This window comes from Strigops habroptila, chromosome 3 (genome assembly GCF_004027225.2).
Source record: "Strigops habroptila isolate Jane chromosome 3, bStrHab1.2.pri, whole genome shotgun sequence".
Lineage (NCBI taxonomy): Eukaryota > Metazoa > Chordata > Aves > Psittaciformes > Psittacidae > Strigops > Strigops habroptila.
In genome coordinates, this window is record NC_044279.2 from 16856299 (window position 1) to 16879779 (window position 23481).

Below are 23481 nucleotides of genomic sequence, written 5' to 3' on the forward strand. Positions count from 1 at the left end.
AGAAATTCTATGCCTTTGCTAAGATCTAGCAAGGTTCCTGCATATGAAGGGAATAGACCACCACCCATGAGGAGAAAAATAACTGTAAAAGAAAACCACATTTCATATTGGATGTGAAGGTACCTGTTGTGGTTTAAACTGGTAGGCAGCTAAACACCACACAGCTGCTCACACACTCATCTGTGGGATGGGGGAGAGAACTGGAAAAAAGATAAAAACTGTGGGTTGAGATAAAGATGATTTAATAGGACAGAAACAGAACGGCAAATAATAATGATAAGAGAATATACAAAACAAGTGATGCACAATGCAATTGCTCACCATCCGCTGACCAATGCCCAGCCAGTCCCTGAGCAGTGGTCACTTCTTCCTGACCGATTCCACCCAGCTTTATTGTTCAGCATGACATCATATGGTGTGGGATATCCCTGGGGTCAGCTGTCCCAGCTGTCCCGCCTCTCAGCTCGTTGTGCACCCCCAGCATGCTTGCTGGTGGGGTGGTGTGAGGAGTAACAAAACAGTAACAATAACATCAGTGTGTTATCAGCATTATTCTCATCCTAAATCCAAAGTACAACACTATACCAGCTACTTGGAAGATAATTAGCTCTCTCCCAGCTGGTACCAGGACAGTACATCATCAAGTGAGAATTCATTTGGCATTCTGGTCATGGTGAACTCTTTAAAAACTTCATGATGAGTTCTTTAAATGAACCCAAGACAATGAGAAACATTGAATTTTTTCACAATAGTTTATCCTGGAGAAACTAGGACCAAAAAATTCAAATGCACTCTTGAAGTTCAGTATTTTTCATTCTATTTGAATTGAACATATTAGCAAGTGAAGAGGACAGTAATTTAAGTTCTGTTCTCAAAATGCAAGCTAATGTGGAAAGTTATATGAAAGATGCTTCTTAAAACTAAATGATTAATGGGAAACTGGATAAATCAAGTAAATAATAAACAGTGGCATCCATTTATATTTGATACTGATTAATAATCTTGAATTTTACAGGCCATATGGAGCATTCTAACGTAGATCCAAAAAAATTCCAGCAATGGTCAATGTTCCTTGTGGCTGGAATTTCATGGCAGAGGTTTTTGTCTCAAGTCCATTACAGATTTGAAAGTGCTATGAAATGTGTTTGGATCAGATTTGTTTTTAATGCAAAGATCAAACCAATCCATAAATTTCCATATGAATTGATGAATGTTTGCGTTAGAAACAGGTACTTATAGGTCTTACCTATAGTATAGGTGGGGTTTTTTGTTTGTTTGGGGTTTTCTTAAGCATAAATGATCCAATTTAGTTGCTGTGTTTATTGTCAGATTAGATTCAGTTTAAACAAGTGCTGTTGTGTTGGTCACTTCTTGCTTTTAGGGTCGTCCCTTTGGAAATAGTCATGGTAAAACAGAGACAATGATAGAAGGCAATCCAAAATGTGCTAATTCAGCAAAAATAAATATTTTTAATAGGTATTTTATCTACAACTGAAATACTTTTAAACATGTGTTATGACTAAAATTTGATTTTTTAGCACCACAGAATAATTAAAATTTCATTATATAAGTGGCTAAAAGTGATAGACAAGAGAATGTTATGCTCCTACATGAATTAGTAGGCTGCTGTATACCATGAAAATAGTTGCGATCCTTGCAGTATTCAAAGATCTTTTAGAATGATGAGATTTAGGTGACAAGATTTAGGTGACTTAGGTGTACTCTAAACTTAATCGTAATATTATTTCACCGTTAGTAAATACAACATTTTAAGAAAATGTTGTCATTACTTTTGTAGGGAGAAATCACAAACCTTGCAAAGTTTTAAGAGCCAGTGGACGTTTGCACCAGGCTGATGTAACCTGTTGAGCTCACCGAAAACAGTGGAAAAGGTTCTTTGCTAAAGCTTATTAAAGAAAAAACATGGCTGTGGAATTAATGGATAATAACTGTCCAGAGATTAAAAAGAAATGGTAGGAATAAGCAGGCAGGTTTCAAAATTAAAGGAAATCACATGTAATTCTTTTAAAATATGTGATGAGGCATTAGCTGTTTCTGCTGAAGTGATTGGGAACGGGAAACAGGAGTGAGACAGCAAAGTTTGCTGACACCACCATCCTAAGGAGAGTAGTAAAGTGGCACCAAGGAGTTGTAGGGCTTCATGTTGCCGTAAACAACCAGACAGTAAATAACAGGTGAAATTCCACGTGGACAAATATAAAGTGATATTGTGTGTGTGTGTTTGGCACAATCCTAAATTTACTGGTGTAACTGCGGGCTTCAGGTTAGCTTTCTACACTCCAGCACAAGAGGAAAGTAGAAGTTCAGTAGAAGTCAAAAAAGAAAAAGAAAAAAAAAAAAAAATCAAAATCTAGGAATTACTGGAAAAGGAAAGGAGAACAAAATATGATGCAGCTATGATAGTTATGGTCTTTCTGCATTTTCATGCTGTATACAGTGTTGACCTTATTTCAAAATCAGAAAAGTACAGGAAAGGATGCTTAAGAAGGCTGTGCAAAGATGGTGGAACGGGTGTATGAGGAATGGTGGAATAGACAAGAAAAAAATCTAGTTTGTAAAATGGAAGATGAATGGACTGAAGAAGGTGAATAGGAAGTGATTGTTATTACTCTCTTTCAATGCGATAACTGAGCAGCTTTGTATGAAACTAGCAGGTGCTGAGCTTGAAACAGACGTTCTTTAGAGCATGCACTTGCCTTGTGGCATTCTTTACTACAGGACTTTATGATTACCAAAAAAGCTTACAGTTGTAAAGAACTTTGGGCATATTAGTAAAGAAAATCCATTAACAGCTCTTAAATAGACATATTCTACAGCTCTTGTGAGGATATTTTTAAACACGAAATCATTGAAAGTTGAAAGAATATTCTGGGGAGATACTGCTGTATGCTTGCACTCTTATAGTCTTAGTCATCTTAGACCAATGCTGTTGGTCATTGCTGTTGGCAGGATAGTTATCCTGATGGATCTTTCTGTGGTGTGCTCATGCTGTGTTTCTTGTCGGACTGGAACTCTGAATCACAGTTTTGACAGTGGATTGAGTCTGTTCCTGGGAAGTTGATGCTCCGGGCTGATGGAAAAGGCAAATCTTGGAGGAGCAGCCAACACATTCACATTCTATGATGATTCTGCACTGGCTTCTTTCTCTCTTTCTGCCATAGATTGCTTAGATAATGTTGGAAAAATTACTTAAACCTTTTTACAGCTAAATTATCTACTCTTCGTATTGTAGCAAAACCGGAGTTGCTTAAAGTTGCTTTATTGACCTATAAAGTGTTTGGAAGTCCTTGTGTCTGAGCCATTATTTGCATGTGAAATGTGGTTTGATACCTAACCCTGGCACAATTTAATAGTTTTAATCATTCTGAGTGCTTAAAAAATAATCATGCATTTTATGTACTCTATCAACAAATATAGTACCATGAGATATTATCCTCCTTAAATGCTGAAGTATCCAGGGTATGGGAGGCAGGTTAGACTAGACAATAATCAGTCTAGTCATACAACAAAATTTGCATTCTTTCAGTGGCTGTCTAATTCAAGAAGTTTGGGGAGTGCAGTATACAGAATGCCTTTCATTTCAGCTACAGAGGAGATCCAGCATTTGCAGGGCAATGAGATATTTGTGATGTTAACAAGCTAAATGATTTTTATTGGTAATGACAGATGGTTCTTAGATAATGTGCTCTGAGTCGTTTGTAATATGTTCAGAATAAGTCTTCTGGAAGATTGTACATCCGTCTTGAGATCTTTTGCTAAAATATTTAAATCAAGGTCATTGTTTATATTTGATTTTAAATGGCTTTTATCTGGTAGTCTGCATTTCTTTACATTTAGAGATCAAACTGTTTGTAACTTCAAAAGCTACAAATGGAAAAGTATAATAGGTAGCAGGTGTTAGAAAAGGCAATTATGCATTAGCTGTTTTACTCAATTTCTAAAACTGTCTAAAACTATCCATTGGAAATACTTTGTAGCCTAGACTTATCTCTGAAGCATGATGAATTCTTAAATCTTTAGGGGGATATGTATTTTTTCTCTAATGAATTGCATATTTAAACCTATTTGGTTTCATTTAAAAGAGCTGAGGAAAATTGTATTGGGGAAAAAAAAAAAGGTTGAACAGTAAAATATCAAGAAAAAGTAGGGGTTGTTGTATACTTGCAGATATTTTTTCTGCAATTCTTCAAAACATTTTCGGTTTACAATGTTGCAGTTCTGGGCTTTTTTAATTTTAATTTTTTTAATTTTTTTTAAGCTGCTTGTCTTGACTTTGGCTGCGGAAGAATTTTCTTTATTATGTGATAATAGAATGAATTCTTGGGCTTAAAATCAGAATCTTAGGTTAATATCAGAAGGATGAATACTGTGATGATCTAATTTGACTACCTATGTAACATTGTTAAGAGAGCAAAATAAACAATTTTGCCAACAGTTACTGCAAATTGACTTTGAAAGTGAAAATGCTGCTTTGAGAAAGATTTCTTTAATCCTGCCCCCTTCTCTCCCGTGCTTTTAAAGAATTGATATAATGTTGGAGGAGTGAGGAGAAGAAAGGAAGATCAGTATGTATTAGTATCAAACCAAGTTCCTTTCAGTTCGTAGAATCATAGAATGGTTTGGGTTGGAAGGGACCTTAAAGATTGTCTAGTTCCAACCCCACTGCCATGGCAGGGACACCTTCCACCACACCCGGTTGCTCCAAGCCCCATCTAATGTGGACTTGAACACTACCAGGGATGGGGCAGCCACAACTTCTTTGGGAAACCTGTTCCAGTGTCTCACCACCCTCATAGTGAAGAGTTTCTTCCTTATATCTAACCTAAATCTTACTTATGTAATGTAATTAAAGAAATGTAATAGTCCAATACATAAAATATCCCGATCAATAATTAGTATTTTTAATGAGATTTTAATCCTTACAGACTGTTCCGTCTTCCTGCTTCTTCATCTGCAAAAATAATATTCCTTTTTCTTAAACTACCCTCAGCAGTATTTCTGTTCTTTAACTATTCAGCAACCTCAGTACAGCTTTATTTGCCTCCATCTTGTAGCCATAATTTTTTTTTCTTCCCCGTTTTCCTGTTTGATTGCAAATGCTTAGGCTGGTGCCATGCTCGTTAGCTCCCCATTCTTTGAAGTAGACCTAAACACAGTTCACCAGGTAACGGTGAACTGAGCTGGTTCTTACTGAGCCAGAAAATCATCACCATGACAGCACATCCTTCAAAGGTGGCTTCTGGAAAATGTGTTGATGTTTTCTTGTACAGACTGTTGACATGTTAAAAGTGAGAAATTGGTTGCGGTTCAGTGCTGAGAAAAAGTAGACCACAAATACTGTTTCTATACTTAATTTAAAAAAAAAAATTAAATATTTTTTTCTCATTTTAGAGATGAACGTTCTATCAAAGTATTATCAAAGGCTGAATTTTTAAAATACTGCATGTTCTGTAAATTTATTTATACAATAAAGTAGGAAGAAGGTTGTTTTCTTAGAACTGGCTTTCTGTATTTTTTAGAGCTGTGTTTGATTATTTAAATATTCCACAATAGTGTCTGATATGATAAATGGTGTAACAGCACTTTGCTTACAAGTGTGTCCTCTTGAGATACCATTTCATGCTTTTATATATGTTAACTTTCTACCCCAAGAGAAATGCTAACACTAAAGTAAAAAACATGGATTTTTCAGGAGAATGGTAGTGAGTACATGGTTCTGTAAAACTCTAATATTGTAAATTGGACTTCACTTTGATTTTTCTGATTAAGACAACCTCTAGAGAGAAGTCTAGTTAAAATTACCATGTGCTTTGTCTGTCCTGGGATTTTACAGTGTTATTCAAGTCATGTTATTCAAGTAGAGTGTTTTCCTAGATAGGAAAAATATCACAGGATTTTTGTTGCGATTTAAGCCCAGCTGGTAACTCAGAACCATGCGGCCATTTGCTCACTTCCCCCTTTCCCCCTGCCCTGTAGGTGGGATTGGGAGGAGAATCGAAAGAATGTAAACCCCACGGGCTGACATAAGAATAAGTCCAATAACTAAAGTATAATATAAAACTACTACTAATAATAATGATAAGGGAAATAACAAGGGGAGAGAATATAAAACTAAAAAAAGAAAGGAAAAAACCCCCAATAAACACAAGTGATGCACAATACAATTGCTCATCAGCCACCGACCAATACCCAGCCCAACCCAAGCACCAACCTGCCCCTTCCAGGTGACTTCCCCCAGTTTATATACTGGGCATGAGGTGCTGTGGTATGGAATACCCCTTTGGCTAGTCTGGGTCAGGTGTTCTGTCTCAGCTCCCTCCTGGCTTCCTGTGCCCCTCCTCACTGGCAGAGCATGAGAGACTGAAAAGGCCTTGATCAGAGTAAGCATTACTTAGCCACAACTAAAACATTGGTGTGTTATCAGCATTGTTCTCAGACTAAAGCCGAAACATAGCACAGCACCAGCTACTAGGAAGGAGAAAAATAACTGTTACAGCTGAACCCAGGACAATTTTATAATCAGAACTCTTCCTTTTCTAGTTCCAACTAGAATTAACTAATTTCTATTTTCCGTTCCAACACTTTTACACTTAAAACTCCCCTGCAAATAATAGGCATTATCTCTTTTCTTGATTCTTACCAGTTTTGTGGACAAGATGATTTTTGTTTCTGTAGCTGCTACCATGGTATTTCTATCAACCCCTTGTAATACACTGTGCACTTCCATAAGTCAAGGGTACAGGAGAAGGAAAAGTAGGAGGAGGAAAATATTTTTCCTTCTCCACTTGTGGTAGCAGTGAGGTTACTCTATTGCACTGTTACAGTCTTATGTGGAATATTTTAAATCCCATGCTCTTTTGGGTAAATAGCAATAAAGTAGATATTTTATCATGTTATATTTTAATAAGAAGTTTTTTCAGTTCACTTTACTTGAGCAGAACACTGTGTTTTTCTAAAGAGTAAACTGCAGTTTTGAAGTGACCGGTAGAGAATAGGAAAACAAATTTTGCTATACTTTCAAAGCACTGCAATTAGATCTTATAAATTATTTAGATATCAGCATTTAAGTATCCCTACATTTGTCAGATTATGTAGCTTAATTTTATAATTATTATTTTTAAATGTTATTTTAATTAGATTTTACATAGCTTTCATTCACAGTCATCACATTGATAATTAAATATCATAATTATTTTTTCAGTTCTCAGTGGTGTAGAAAATAAAGTCTAAGATTAATTTGGTAATACAAGAAAACTTAGGTCTTTTAAGAGTGGGATCGCAGATTTTTCTAAACTCTTAGGTATACTTATAAAGTCTTAATTTCTGGGGGGAGTTTTATAAAGTGACAGAATCTGCTGACTTGAACTAGAACAGAAACTTGCAGATCTGAATATAAATCTGAGCTGTAAATGTTTTATGCTAAAATGAGTAGATTTTTTCCTTTACTAAACCCCTTTAGTTCAGTCAGTTGTGTATTTTTAAAATGCTTAATAATTTCCAATAGAAAACTTTATCATTAAAAAGCTAGTAGTAGTAATAGAGTTTGCTCTTAATAATGGAGATGAAGCATATGTTCATGCCACAGTGTTAAGCTGGACAGTACTGTATGTCATGCCAGGTGTAAGTTAATGGGTAACATCAGAAATGGAAAACACATCTGGAAAGAATGAATTTAAATACGAGAAGTGGATGCACACCTCACCTTAATTCTTGTTACAGACAATAGCTATGAATAGGTTTGGCATAGATGAAATGCAAACATGTTTATGATACAAAGAGAGAGAGATTTGGCTGACATTTGTAATTAGAAGTGAATTCCGTAAAAATACACTTGGGGTATATGGTGATTAAAAGTAAGCTTTGCATATTGAAAAGATGATGTATTTTTATCTTTTCTAGTCTGAACCAGAGGGTTTTTCTCACTTCCACTTATACGTCTGTGCTGCCTTCCTTGTCAGGTGGAGGAAAGAGATCCTGGAAGAGAAAGATTTTCAAGTAAGTGAAGGGGATATTTTTCAAGCGCATGGTGATATTTATTAAATTTAGCTTCCTAGCATTACTTGGAGATGGATTTATGACAAAATACTAGCAGTTGCATTAAGACTGACAGTACCTGTTAGAGTTGCTCCAAAACTGTTAAACCTGAAGTGATGGACTATAAGCAGTAGGAGATGCATTTTCTTTGCCCACTCTGGAAAAAAAAAGCTGCTTTAACTGAAAGTAGCTTTGAGAAGATGATTTCTGGAGATACTGTTACAAACAGAGCCTTGGTACTTCACAAAGAGATTTTCTGAAAAGGTAACTAGATTTTTTTTATTTATTTATAGTTTTTCATTTGTATAATATAACAGCACACTCTAATAAGGTGATGTTCATTCTTTCAGAAAAACTAGGCAAGCAGTCTTTTAAAATAAGGAGCCTGTTTTTCAGTAGGAAATAAAAGGATTGTAAGAGTATTTACTTCAGGTCCCTATATTTCAAAACCTAACATTTTTCCAGCAAAGAGCATATCAGGGAGTTGTTTGGAATGGGATTTGAATATGATAAATAGGCAAATAATTTGCATATGCCTGTGGAAGTTCAATTAAGTTTGCGAACTAGTGACAGTTCACTTTCATAGAAATACTGTATATTGAATTTTGCCCTGTGATACGCATGCAATGCCTGAAAGGCATTTAATTCCTGTTTACAGGCTGACTGTAAGCAAACCATGCTGCAAAACCAGCACCATTGCCTGCCCCTGGGAAATGGCCTGTTACCAGCTTGTTTTCTCTCCATCTGACTGAACTCTGTTGCCCTGTACAAATGAACTGTTGTGTAAATTTGTGTATCACTTCAATCTATTTTATCTTTCATCATAAAGTGATTTATTCAGAGCACTTTAACTGCAGTTGCCTATCTTTGCAATAAATGAGTGCCTAACGGCGCAACTAACTATAATTTATACTACCTGCTAACGCTGTCAGATTTTCTCAATTTATGGTGTTTTGTCAAAAACAACTTTAATGTTGGCAGCCATGCCTCTCAACTATGAATGTTCACAATGTTAATCCTCCCTATTAAATTTTTCCTTTTGATTTCCTGTGCCATTTTCATAATTACCCCCTTTTACAGAATCTATTGCAACTATGTTTAAAATAAATAAAAATCCGAGGTATAGTACTATGAAGATTTGTTTTGTTCTCCTTCCATATTTTGAGATTTGTTTACTTATGTAATAATTAAGGTATTTCTTTATGGTTTAATTTCTTTATAGGCTATGTAAACTAGACTATGAAGTACATAAATGTGGAACACATTGATCAGACTGCTTTAGCTTGCTTACAACATAGAAACGTAATTAGTAATTTTGAGGATCTGTAGCACTAGTTTTATCACTATCGGATGTTATCACTAAAAGGCTTGGCCTTCTTTATTGTGTAACATGACCTTTTAAAATGACTAAACTAAAGTGTTATTAATTCTCCAAATGATACTTCTCTCCCACAGGCAAGAATAAAATCCATTATTCTTCTGCTTTGTTAACAATAGCTGTAGACCATTGCCTAGTCTTCAAAGTGGTAGCACAAGCAATAGGCATTTAAACTACATTGGAAAATTGGGAAGTTCAGTTTATGCTGTTGGGGTACTTTGATTGCATTGAATTCACATTATTGAGAAGTCATAGCTATAGCACATCTTCTACTGAATTTTTTTTTGTTTTGTAAACTGTATCAAGAATCATGGAAACTTGCATCCAGTCATTTCTTTCACATGCGTATGATAGAGATAAGTCTCTTGACTTCCCACAGGTTAAGCCACTTCTCCATTCCATGTTTTTATAAATTGGTCCTGCCTGACTACTGTAAAATGAAATACACTGGAGAATCAGGACAACTATTTCAAACTGCAGTGTCCCAAGAGAAAATATTTGATTTTAGAAAGCTGGGGAGAGGAGAAATGACAAATGCTTTTGTTTTGCTATGAGTTTATAGTTGCTTACATTTTGTCCTGCTTAATAAAGGTATTGGTAACCTCTCTCGTAAACTTTGATCCCATTTTGAACTTTGCTGTTTGATGCCATCAGCTGTGTGATGCAATGCTATGTAATGAGGGCAAAAACAATTACATGCTATTTTCAAATTTTCCAGGATCACTTTCTGATAGCAGTGAAATTATATGAATATGTTTTCAGGTAGACATTTTAAATATTTCATGCCCATGTACAATACAAAGATTAATACTATTGAAAAGAATGATAGTGGTTTAGTTATAGTTAGAGCTCGTTATTCTCCCATGGTTATTGCTGCTTGAGAGAGTCAGTCTGCTTTACCTGTATAGGATGCCTCACAAACCCAAGTGCAGAAAGCTCGTTTGTGTAGCAATATAGCTCTAATCATACTTCAGATTAACAGTTTTTACTTGACATGGGGGAACAGAGAACACAATGGGCAGACAGTAAATGGAAGACCTTTTAATGCTGGCTTACATTTTCCTTTGTAACCAGTGTGTTGTTTGATAGGATCAGATGGGTCATTCTTGCCTTATGATGTTTCTGTTGATGGTATAAATGTTCTGTATTAATTCACTGATTTCATACTAGTGTCGGATTATAAAAAAGAAAAAAAGCACTAAGTTTAATATGGATACAAATACAATGTTTTTTTAATGTGATAAAGCATGACTTGCCATGCGAATGCAAAATATGAAATTAATTCAATTTTTACTAAGTTTAAGTAATTAAAGATACAAGTAATGGAGACCTTTCTGTTCATCAGCATGTCCTAGACTTTGACTTATTGTTATTCATTTTCCTAACGACAGCCATAATTCTAAAATTATTCTGAAATCTTGGGATATGAATGGTTGATGCTAAAATATTCAAGCACAATTTTAAGCACATTTAGAATTAAAATATTAATAGAAAATACGGCTGTTGAGTTTAATGGTACCAGCTATCTGAAAGATTTGTAAGGAAACAGGCCTTCAGGAACTAGATTCAGCTGTCAAACTGAATGTAAGCTAGTAGTAATGTTGGACTGATACTGGTTTATCTGTTAGATACTAGAGATATAGTCCAAATATTCAGTTTAAGTAAGTTATCATTTTGTTGACATAGCTGAGCTATAAAAACATATTCAATATGTTGTAGTAAGGAATCTGTCTTGCAGATTTTTGCTTCGTGATTCGAAGATACAAGCTTTTCTGTCTGTCTAACAGACATTTTCACCCATGCTGTCATCAACTCACATCTTTATTACTGCAATGTCCTTTTCTTTGGCTTTGACAAATGCATTTTTGCTTCATTTATATTCACCCGGACTGCAAAGAAGCTATAAAGATCACTTTTCAGTCCATCATTTTTTCTTGCTTTGCATCTCCTTTAGCTCCCTTTCCTTTATAGCACCAAGGAAAACTTAGACACTTTCTCTTCCAAGGGCTTTAATGGACTAATACTGACACCTTACATGTCATCTCATATTCACTGCTGAGATGCTGACTGCCAGTATATCAGCTGGTGATGACAGCCTCATCACATACTTGAGCTCACAAGAAAGTATCTGTGCTATCTCCCAGATAGACTGTCTCACTTAAATGAAGCACCTAATGCAGATGATACTCAGTTACTTTCCTCTGAATCTTTATATAAGTTCTGTTTTTCTGCAATACCCAGAATAGACCTGACAGGTAGGCTTGGGTCTGTTAGTAGCACTTGCAATCACATTGACTAGTTTTGTGTTGCTTCTTTTTACTTTTCTGTGAATTCGTTGTCTCTTGTTTTATACTTGAGCCATAAAGTCTTCAGGGTAGTGATTGTCCTTTATTCTGATTTATACATTTTTTAAAATAATGATTTAATAATCTTTATTTTATAGAAATAATAAGGAGTAAGCCTTAATGCCCTCATGACCAAAATGAATGTGTGCACATTTGTTTGTCCTGTTAAAATTTGGATAAATGCTCTTGATTTTTTCCAAATGTTTAACTATGGTGAAGTATTACAAGCTAATGTTAGTTGAAATGATAATGTGAACCATCATCTTCCTACATCATAAGATCAATAAAATTTAAAGGAAATTAAAGTTGTTATTATTATTACTTACTTAAATGAAGTTGTTGTCAGCTTTGTTCTTAGATTAAATCTTAGGTTTTGTATGTGTTTGTTGGTTTTAAGATAGATGCCTGTTTCAGAGGATAGCGAAATGTTTCACAGTAGAAACATCTGAAATTAAAGTCAGCTACAGGTTAACAATGAAGTGCATCTTCAGTTTAGTAATTGAGTGAGCACTGTCAATACCTTTGGTTTGTTTTGCCTTTCCTTTCCTCTTTAATAATCGCTTAATTATCATCAGCACAGGGTTAGAAGGCTCACTACTACCTACCACTCTTCCTGAGATTTAAATCCCAGCTCACTTAAATACTTTGCCCCTGCTTTCAAATAAATTAGAGAAGGTCCAGGTTAATACCTTCTGATACAGGTAAGAATACACTACTGATTTTTCAAGTCTCATTTAGCACATGAGCTTGCCCTTTTAGTCTTCTTCCTCATGTTTGTCAGCATTTTTTGGGTGTGAAGGCAATTGTTTCTACCTGTGGTCTGTTTTCTGCCTATTAGGTTTACTAGTTTCCAAAATTCCTGAAGCATTATGTTATTCCATGAAATAGCAGAATAGTGGTCTCTTTTTATGAGTGAACCCTTGGCATCTAAAGATTAATGGCTTGTGTTACTTTAGACCTAATGTCAGATTTAAAAAAAAAAAAAAAGAAAAAAGGCATATTATCTTTCTTGCAGAGGATTTCACACCTGTATTAAATGATATTAATATTCAACAGGAAAGTCTGAATTAATCAAAACAATTTAAAATCAGAGCTGTTGAAAATGCTTGGGTTTCATCCCTGTTTTCTAGGAATATATAGATGATGAGCATATTGTCTCCTTATTTCATTCTTGAGCTTGTCTGCCAGTTTTCTTCATTGAAATATTACAGACTTTATGTGCAATCAAAGACCACATCTGTAGCTTGCATTTATCACTGTTCAGACTGTTAGATTTATTACAGGTATATTTTTTATTTCACTTTTCACATGAACTAATATTTCTTTTAAAGGTAAGATTCTTGTTTGTGAGCTAAAATCATTTGAAAGAGAACGTTTTAAAGAAAGACAAATCTGATTCTGTACACCTGTCAGAATGTGTATTTACAGCTACACAAGTTAAATAATATAACTTCGCACCCTAAAAATGGGATTGGTAGATGATTACAGAAGTGACTGAATAGCAAGGTGCTTGGAAGACAAATTCAATTCATACTGCTGTCTGCATGAGTAACAGGCTTTAGTTTGGAAATTTCAATATTAATATCCTTCCTAGTGATTATCTAGTATAGAAACATCATATATCAGAAACATGCTTTTATGCCATCTGTTTATGCTCAACTACAGTAATACAGGTTTCCTTAATATTTTGTGATCTTGTTCCTAGCTTATGATGTGAGTTTTTAAATAGTTACTTTTCCTGCATTAAAGTACAGGAGTTCTCACTTCAGATGTTATGAAGCGTAACTAATAAATATATTTTTAATTTAGCTTCTTGGTGCGTACTGTGCTGGAAATTTAGTTCGCATTACTACTGCAGTAAAATAAATGTTTCTCAATTAAAAAAAGAAAAAAAAGTAATGTTTCTGAACAGTTTAGGTTAGTGTTCTCCCCTCTTCTCTGTAAGCTCTGTGATTAGAGGTTTTGTGGTTCTAGATCCTGTGCTCTCACTCTTCAGTATGTGGAAGCTAAGAGGGTCTTTTCTGAGAATGTACCAAAACCTGTAAAGAAGTTCACATTTCCATGTGAACATGGAAATCTTTCTAACTTTAAAGAGCCTGGCTGCAAACATTGCTGTGATTTTACTTCCTGCTGTGAACACTTTTGGAAGACATTAATATATTGTCATGTGTTGCCAGAAATCGGAAGCTCTGCTGTTTTAGGCTTTGAATGTCATAGCTAGCAATCTGAAAAGGTTGCTCCTTAATCTCTGAGTACAAGTAGTAGACAACTGGGAGTTAGCACTGTTGAATCATAGAATCATAGAATAGTTAGGGTTGGAAAAGACCTTAAAATCATCTAGTTCCAACCCCCCTGCCGTGGGCAGGGACACCACACACTAGACCATGTTGCCCAAGGCTCTGCCCAGCCTGGCCTTGAACACTGCCAGGGATGGAGCATTTACCACTTCTTTGGGCAACCTGTTCCAGAAGAGCCAACTTACCTTACTAAAATTACTGACATTATTTTTGCATGTTTACTATTTAAAAAATATTTTCAAGAAGGTATATAGGAAGTTATAATTCTGAATACTTTGTTCACACCATTTGAAAAAAATCCATTTAGACAGTGTTTTTCTTCAGTTAGTTCCAATTTAAGCTACTAATTTGAATAGTTTGCTTTTCTGATAGTCAGGGAGTATGTTGCTGTTTTAGATCATGCATCAAATTAAAAAGTTCAAATGTGAGCACTCAAAGTGCAGTTCTGTGCTTGGATTTCATGTGCAATAACAGCAATTCATTAACTTCTACCCCTTCTTTCATGCAGAACAAAATCTTTGACAACAGATTCAGTGTATTTGACAGCTGAGGTCGGAGGACCATATATTAGTAGAACCGAGTTGTAACTCTGATGTTTTTCTGTGTTCTTCAAAAAGAACAAAGCAACTGCATGACAAAATGAGCAGTAATTTGTATTTGCTAAATCAAGTACATACGACGTTAGCTAATATTTGTCTTCCTTATTTTTCAAATATTAATCTTTTAAGTAACAAAGAAATATGTTAACCAGGTGCAATAGTTCAGTACAAATATTATTTGTAGATATGATTCATGTTACAGAGACCAGTTAGATTGAAAATAGGTTACATTATTTAGTTTGGCTTAAGCTTTAATAAAGCCAATCCTGTGAGCCATGTCTAAATTAGAAATAAAGTCACTTTAAATTACATTTGTAGTCAGCGGAAAGACGTAAGTGTGAATCAGTCAGTTCTGATCTCAGCCTACCCTCTGCAAATATTTATTTCACTCTATTAATTACAAAGGATCATGGCATCAGCAGAAATTAGAATTAATCTGTTAAATGCCTACATTTAGTGGTCTGAATATTGAATATGCTTTGAAGAATTCCTTGAAGGTTTGAATGTCTGTTTGCAAGCCCAGATATCGTTTCCTGTACTGACCATCACCAGAGCCGTTGTCAGTAGGAGGAGGGAGGGAAGATCTTAAGCATCCAAGAGCAAATCCAGCGGAGACTGCTGGATAGAGGGAAAGAGTGTTGAACATAAATCCACTTGTAAAACTTGCTGTTGGATGGAGAAAAACTGTAGAGCATAGCATTTATACAATTCATATTGCTTGCAAGATACGTTTAAATTCTGAACATTTTCATGGGCAAGAAAAGGTATGCATTTCTTCATGTTCTTTGGGGCACTTGACTATGAGAGAGTACCAAGCCCTTCCCATTTGTGTGCAGCTCTATGGGGTTTTTTAAATTATTATTATTACTATCATTATTATTAAATTATTATTATTTGAGTTTAAGGAATTTGTTATTATAGCTTTAATACAATATGGTTTTGATGGAAAACACATCCATGTGGTTGTAATATGAAGATGATTTTCAAATGTGCAACCAGTAAGATGCACAGTTTCTACTTCTGAATATGCTAATTGTAACTCTTCTTTAGTAATCAGTTTTATCCCTTTACTGTAACTGAGTGAACCCTAGAGTGCATTTTAGTTTATTTCTAGTTATTCTGTAAAATCATAATGTGTTCTGTATACTCTTGCCAATAATCGATTTAATATATTTTATTGATTTGTTTTAAACCTTCCCAATTCTACACATTTTGCATAGTCACTAATTAGCAGAGCAATCTAAAAAAGGATATTACCAAGAAATCACTTGGCCCCTTACTATTTGCTGTAAGTCCCTTCAGAATCAGAGGTTCTTGAAGAAGGAAATATAAAGGATTATAAAAAAACTGAGGGCATGGAGAGTTACCTGAATGTAGAACTTTAGAGATCATTCCAGTAACAGTGGCATAGTAATAATTTCTTTCTTAGACTCTGGGTGCTGTAAAAACTGTAAGATCCTAACACTTTAATCTGGTAAAGCTGATTACCTAGTGTTATGTGTCTGCAAAGTTCTGCAGTTTATTATCAAAGTCTTCTTTTTGCTGTATTTGAAAATTGCGTATTTCGAAGTGATTACATTGATCCCATTAACCTTACAGTGTCATTGGTCAGCTTTTCCTATTTGCCCCAGGAATTAATTCTCATTTTTTAATGGAAATTGCTTGGTGAAATTAGCACTACATAAAGCATTTTTTCTGTATTGTTTTTATTAATGTTGTTGTTTTAATTGCAAGAAAATGTCTAATATGGCTTTATGTCCCTTGCTTGATCGTTTTTGTTGAAGGCTGTCCTTGCAGAATGAACTGACACCCAATAAATAGGCCCAGATGTAGCAACAAAAATTAATAGCAAATGTGACTTTTGGAGTGAATGAGACTGGCCTGGACTACATGTAGTGTAATCATTGTTTTCTTAAAGGAGGTTTCTTTATGAACAGTTTTATAGAAACTCTAGGTTTGGGTACTTACTTAGACTGTGATGAGTTCCTACTGCGTTCATACATTAGATATTTAATGATGGGTAGCATTTTCCTGAGGTGAAGAGCAGTACTTGGATTTTCTTACTTTTTTTTTCAAGTCTGTATATTCTGAAAATCTAGAAAGGACAAAATGTTGCTGTGGTGAGCTGATGCTGGATTTCGTAGCATATTGTGCTGCTGTCGTTGAAGTAAACTACAAAGCGGAAGTGATGCAAGTGTCATTCGCTGGACCTGTGGCAATCATATAAAGTGATTCCTCCAGTTACTTTATCAGTATTTATAGTGAGAAACTCTGTAAATTTCTGTCTTGGTCACTATATCTAACTTTAATCTATGCTGAATTATACTATTCAATAAAAGACTCAGCAGTGATTACAAAAAGTAAGATGAAATTCTGTAAAAGCTGTTTTACCACAGTGTAAAAGATATTGCAAGTAACTTATTGTCATCGAACTGTTTGAGATCAGAAAATAATGTTCCAGTATTGTTTCTAATTTGGGTTACGTGTTTTATTGTTGGTTGGGTTTTTTTTAAACACAACTGTAAATGTATTGTTACAGTGATGGCACCCATATGTATTTTATGTTTTCCATATTATCAGGATATTACATAGGGTAATAGATTTTTAAAAGAAACCTTAAGCTAATAAAGTTTTTTGCACAATAGAGAGGGTCTGCACTTTTGTTATGTTGAACTACAGAACATACAGAGCAAAATGCTCCAACAAATCTGTAGTGTTCATAAAAACACATATCATTACTGCCACTGGTGTGTAAACAGCACTATGAATCCAAATGTTTGAAAATGTAATATCGTCCTAGAATATGTAAATCAGTAGCTGAATCAAAATCAAGTTGGTAGGAAATTTCTCCTCCCGACTCTTTAAGAGACAGTCATACACAAAGAGGAAAAAAAAAGCTATTTAGGGACAGAGGACTCTTGACAGTCTCTAACAAATTTTGTCATTTTGTCAATAAGTTTACTTAAATAACTTTTGCTAAACTTTTAAAATTATGGGTTTGGCACAGTTTTGTGATTACATTTAAGTGAGAAGCTGGAATAGTTAAGTTGTTCTGATTGCAGCTAAAAATCGCATTGTATGTCATAGTTGAAATAGAAGTCTATTTTGCTTATTCTACAAAAAGAAATGAGATTAAAAGAATGTGCATAAAATACAATGGGTATGAAGAATATAATTTGTCTAAGATGCAAGAGTAAGGACTATATTTTGTGCACTTATCCATAAAGTAGTCCTTAATAATCCTCCAGGTCTTTATATGGGTTTAAGTGAACCAGAATAATAATTCAGTTTTGGCTTCAGTTGAGTTATTTGACAAAGTCAGCTCACCACTTTTAGTAAATGCTATCTTGAAGGGTTAAACTGTACACAGGGAGAAAACTTCATATTTTGAGTTGGACCTCAGGGATCTGGAGACACGCTGTTGTGACAGAGTCATACTTCTTTTCAAAGCATATTCACTTGGGCACATTAAGAATCAATAAAAGATAAGTTCAATAAATAGGCTTCAAAATCAAAACTGTTTTGTAAATATGACGAGCAATTCAGGTATAATTTGCAGAACGTTATACCAAGATGTGAAGGTTTTACTTTGCATTTTATAGTTGAGCCTAACACATATCATTCATTGTTAATACTGCCTAATAAGATCCTGGCAGAAAATGAGATGAAAAAGCTGAGCTGAATTTTTTACATCCATATTCTGGTATTCATTTTTTAAAAAGTGCTGTTTCATTCTGGATATGCTGTTCTTAACTGGTCTTAAGTGAGTACCAAAATCAGATAAGGCTTTCTACCAACAGAAAATGAAATTACAACCAGGAATTTTAGGACTGGCAAAACTTCAAAGGTATCAAATTTGCATGTTAAAAAAAGGCAAACAAACAAAAAAAACCCAACAAACCCCAACCAGAATCATCCAAAGCAGAAAAGACTGTCTATGCTATCTGTTTGGTAAAAAAACCTCCACAATATACTGTTCTTTTAAATATATTAATCTATATATCTTCCAACTATGTTGTGCATTGAAACAGCACATAATGTGTAACTTTCCATGATGTTTGAATTACCTAACACCTTTTAAAAGAACAGTACATTTCTTGGAACTGGAGGGGGTTTTTGATTCTTGCAAATTCCATTGGATGTTCTTATCAGTCCAGATTTCATTTTTGCTATGTTACAGTTGTGCTGTATCTTGAATGGTTTCAGCATAATTATTTCTTTCTCAGTGGAAACAGTAAGTTTGTCTTAATTGCAGAATTATCATATTTTCTCTTCAGTAAAGTTGCCTGTCGTAACAATTTCAGCCTTAGGATAAAAATATCTACTTAATAGAGGACATTTAATGTGGAAAAGCAATGCAAGACTATCGGTGTGTCAACAAATTATACTGAAACTAATTCAGCTATAAGTGATGTGGTGAATACCAATGGAATTGAGGAAGTTGACCAAGAGAAAATTACTAATGCTGGAAACATGAAACAGGAAAGTGTTTTAACATTTAGTTTGTAATGCCTATTTCTACAGACTTACAGGGGAGAGAATCGGAAATAGAATAAATATAGATTTAACTTAAGGAAAAATTACACGATCTAAAAATATGTTAAGTAATTCAATGGATATCACAAAACTGAACAGGTTGGAAAATATCCCAGTTTATTTCAGAGTGACTAAAGTGCAGATAATCAGCAAAGAAATCCAGTATCCAAATTATACTCTCTAATGAAATGACTGAATTTATTTGAAGATTTGATCAAAATTAGAAAGTGACATAAAATTTTTGATCTTCAGATGATCAATGCACAGTATTGTTTAGTGGTCGGAATAACGACCAATTGAAAAGTGAGATCTAATCTCTGATTCTAATTCACAGTATTTTTATAGGCAAATCTCTGAAGTTTCAGTTCTATTTTGAAAGGTGACCACATATTCATGACACCTTTTTATTCAGATGGTTGCATATAGCCAATCATTATTTTCACAGACTCAAAATATCTAAGAACTCAGTTGAATTCTGTGCTTTCTCATTACTGACATCACCAACTCCTTTGAAAACTTACTGAAGAGCATAAGGGAGTCCAAAGATATCCATAGGACCCTACACTGAACATAGTGTGTCTTCCATCTCTTAACTAGCTTTTATCTGTGAAACCTAAAGTGCAAAAAAAATTTAAAAACCTCTGTCCATAGTGGTTTGGCTTGCTTTCATTAGATATGTTTTAATCTACAGTTGGTTACTAAAATTCACTCGTGCTGTGAATGTCAGAGAGTTTCCTGCTAGCTAACTGCCCAGTCCTTTAACAAAAATGATAAAATTTAGTGGAAAAAATAAGATTTACATTACATGCATGACTTTCACACAGATATCTATCTAAAGGATGTATGTTTCAGTCTGTTTTGAAGAAATGCAGTGGCAGAATGATAAAGCATTCCACATTATTGCTATATTCACTTGTATATTTTGGCAATATTTCTGGAATTTATTCTAAATTTTGTAGTAATTTTTCATAGTTTGTGGTAAGAGCATTTTTACCACAGATGCAAGGAGGGGAAGGGAGAAGGGACAGTCTGATTGTCAAAATCATTGAAAGAGCAGCTGCTAGTTAGTAACTAAAAGTAGCTGTAGCTATGTGTCTGAACTGCAGATGTGTCATGTTTGTGGCTGTTGCTCCCATGAGTTTTAATGTGTCTTCTTTCTTGGCCCATTCACTCTGAATTAAAAGCATAATCATACCCAAGTTAAGGATTTTGATGTTTTACTATAAGTCAAGATAGGTACTATACTAAGATGTACCAGTTTTAAAATGTTTTATAGTTTTAACTTTCTTTTAGGATTCAAATTATATGTTATAGCATATATGTCTATTTTCTTTAGAAATGTTCTGATCCACCCATTTGACATCAGATCAGGTATTAAAATCTAGAGGCTTCCAACTTTTGGCTTTTCAGATAAAATCTTGTCAGTAATCCAGAGGGTGAAATTATAGGAAGGAATGATTAAATATATTTTCCTGCTGTTCAGGTTCCTATGAATCTTTTTTTCAAATCATTTGATTATAGTTGATAAATAGAGTTGCTGGAGATAAACCTTCAGAAGTACAGGAAAAATCCAATGCACAGAATTCCTGAAGATAGAAAGAACACACACAGCTAAATATAGACTTCTTGTATCAAAAAAAGTAAGAACTCTTGATGCAGTCTCAACTTTAACTGCTGTCCTCGTCATTAACAGCTAAATCTGTCATTTGGCAAAACATGTCTGTGTGTTTGTATAATCAGTGAAACACAAAATTGTGTTTCAGTGATTATACAAATAATCTGAAACTTGTAATGCTTCTTTATCACTAGAATTAATTTCACCCGATGTACAGACTTTATATATTTTGATGCAGGCAGGCAAGTGTTGTTTCTTCTTGACATGTAGTTCATCATCTGCTCTGGCTCTGACCATAATGAAGTCTCCTATCATAAAGTAGTGTGAGAACAGCATAAATATAATGTAATAACAGCATGATTTAACAGCATGAATCAGCAGTGGACTGTTGTGGCTTTCCAAATCTGTACTGCAACTTCGCTATCTCAACAGAATGTTAGAAAGTAAATGAGGTAGCATTAGGGTTGGAGTGGTTCCAGCTGTCATAAGTAGACTGACTTCATGCTTTGCTGGGGCTGCAAGGATGCTATTTCAGCCTTCAGTCCTATTTCAGTCTTGCTGAGCATGTTATCATTTCCCTTGTGGCAGCATGATCACTCACCAATAAGTGATACAGCGTAGGTCATGAATGTGAAACTGTAATGAAAAAAATTGACGGTTTATTGCCTTTATTTATGTTTTCTTTACTTTTCAGAAAGGAATCTGCTCCAGCTAAAATTATTTTGGACATTTTTAGCTGTTTGAATAGTCTTAGGTATTTATTTTTGCTTCCATGAAGATTTTGAATACCAAATTAGTTTTTGTTAATGGATCTACCACTTAAAGCTTATCAGAACTCTTTTCAGTGATGGGTTTATTCTCTTCACGTGTAAGCATCATTGAACCCTTAAGAGTACTGTCCAAAGGCTTTTCCTAATTTTCAGGAAAACTGCAAATAAGGAAGCTCCAAGGTATCAGAGGATCATACTGTAAAGACACTGCAGTTTTCTCATGACCATGGTGTGTCCAGCTAACAATAATAAGAAGAATTATTAATATTGTCTGCAGAAATAGCTTTGTCTTTATTTTCCTTTATGGATTTTAATGGCAGGATTACAACATATAAGTTCTTCCTGTATCTGTGACAATTTTTGTTTATCTATCTTAGAAGACTCTGTGAGAAGAAAGTAATATTGTTATGTTGTTAGAGATAATAAAGATATAATTTTAATTATAAGTATTAAATTCTATCAGCTTTACTAAGGCATTATTTTTCTAATTATTATTATTTATCTAGTTACAGATCCAATTTTCTTACTATCAATTAAGAAGAACATATGAAATTTTTTTTTTCCCCAGTGTCATTCCTAACAGCTTCATTTCTGTCTTTATTCCTGAAAAGTGAATCTGCATTAAGTAATAGACAAGACAATGAAACTTGATTGCATTCTTTGCTGATATGTATTTGGTCAATAGATGTAAGTGTACAAGATAATGATTTCATACTGTGTTCTCTTTTTTTTTTTACTTTTAAAACAAAAAAAGCACCCTTATTTTTTTTTTTTTTTCTGTTCAACAGTATCAACAGAAATGTGATATGACATCCAACCAGGAGGACTAAAAAGATATTTTTTAGTTAATTGTGTTTAAGAGGCAATTTGTCCAGTGAGCTTCTATGGGAGTCAGTAATTGGCATGATGCTAGTCAGCATTTCCGCTAATAAAACAGCAAATAATAATAATCTGTGGATGATACATATTTACTGTTCTGACAAAGTGAGGAGAACACGGCAGTTACATAAACCAATCTTGAATCACTTGTTCAGCTGACCTCTTCAGGCAAGCTGTGTGTTGATACAGCCAAATGAAAAATTTTTGCAAATACAGAATAAGTAGAATAGGTCATGTCTCTGGAGTGGCAGACTGTAGCCTGGGATGCATGGCTTCTGAAGAGATCCTAGGGGGAATTGCTGACAGCTTTCTCAGTGTGAGCTTCCAGAATGATGCTGTGGCACTTGGGAGTAATTAGATCCTTAAATCAGTGAACATAACAGCTTGTTTTGCCTTTCGGTGAGGAGGTTTTGGTAATACTGTATCCAGTTCTGATGTCTGCAGTCAAAGACATAGTGAGGGCTCAGGAAGGATGGCTGAAGTGTTCAAAATGTTTAATTCGTCATAAAGAAAACCAATAGGTGTATTGATTAATATATGAGAGTACAATTTTGAAATGGCAGTTGTCATTGCTAAAATATGTATAATGTTTTTGCCTTCACACAATTACCTCTTAAATATTTTGATATCTAGTAATTTTTCATTATACTTACTGACTAAGAAGCACACAGTGTTAGAACTACATTGCCAATGTAAAATAGAAGTCTAAAATTGTGGATGTCTGTAAAGCCTAGTTGCACAGAAAAAGCACTGTTTTGTTTAAAAAAGCTTCAATAGTTGTTGAGTAATCACTGCTTTTTTTCATTATTATTTTTTAATTTTTTGTCACCATGTCCAGTAACATAATTGAGTTCGAGAAACACATTAGTTTTGTTCTACCAGTAAGCTGTGTCCTTCCTTATCTTGAAAGTCTGTATGAAGTAACAGGAAACATATCTGTGTTTTCTGTTCAGAGCTTTACAGCTCTAAGGATGCTGAGACCAAACTCCATACAGGTCCTGCAATGT

The 23481-nt window shown here is 34.5% G+C and overlaps 1 protein-coding gene across 4 annotated transcripts in view; it reads left to right on the forward strand.

The window, feature by feature from the left end:
* Positions 1–23481, forward strand: part of TBC1D22A (TBC1 domain family member 22A) — a 169541-nt gene that overhangs the window by 128073 nt on the left and 17987 nt on the right. For 2 of the 4 annotated variants that reach the window (XM_030478574.1, XM_030478581.1), the window contains one exon: positions 7921–8016. In XM_030478574.1, the coding sequence (XP_030334434.1) occupies positions 7921–8016 (96 nt within the window). Of the gene's footprint in view, positions 1–7920; positions 8017–8713; positions 9105–9277; positions 9302–23481 lie in introns of those variants that run through there. The other 2 variants (XM_030478577.1, XM_030478575.1) reach the window with 2 other exon arrangements.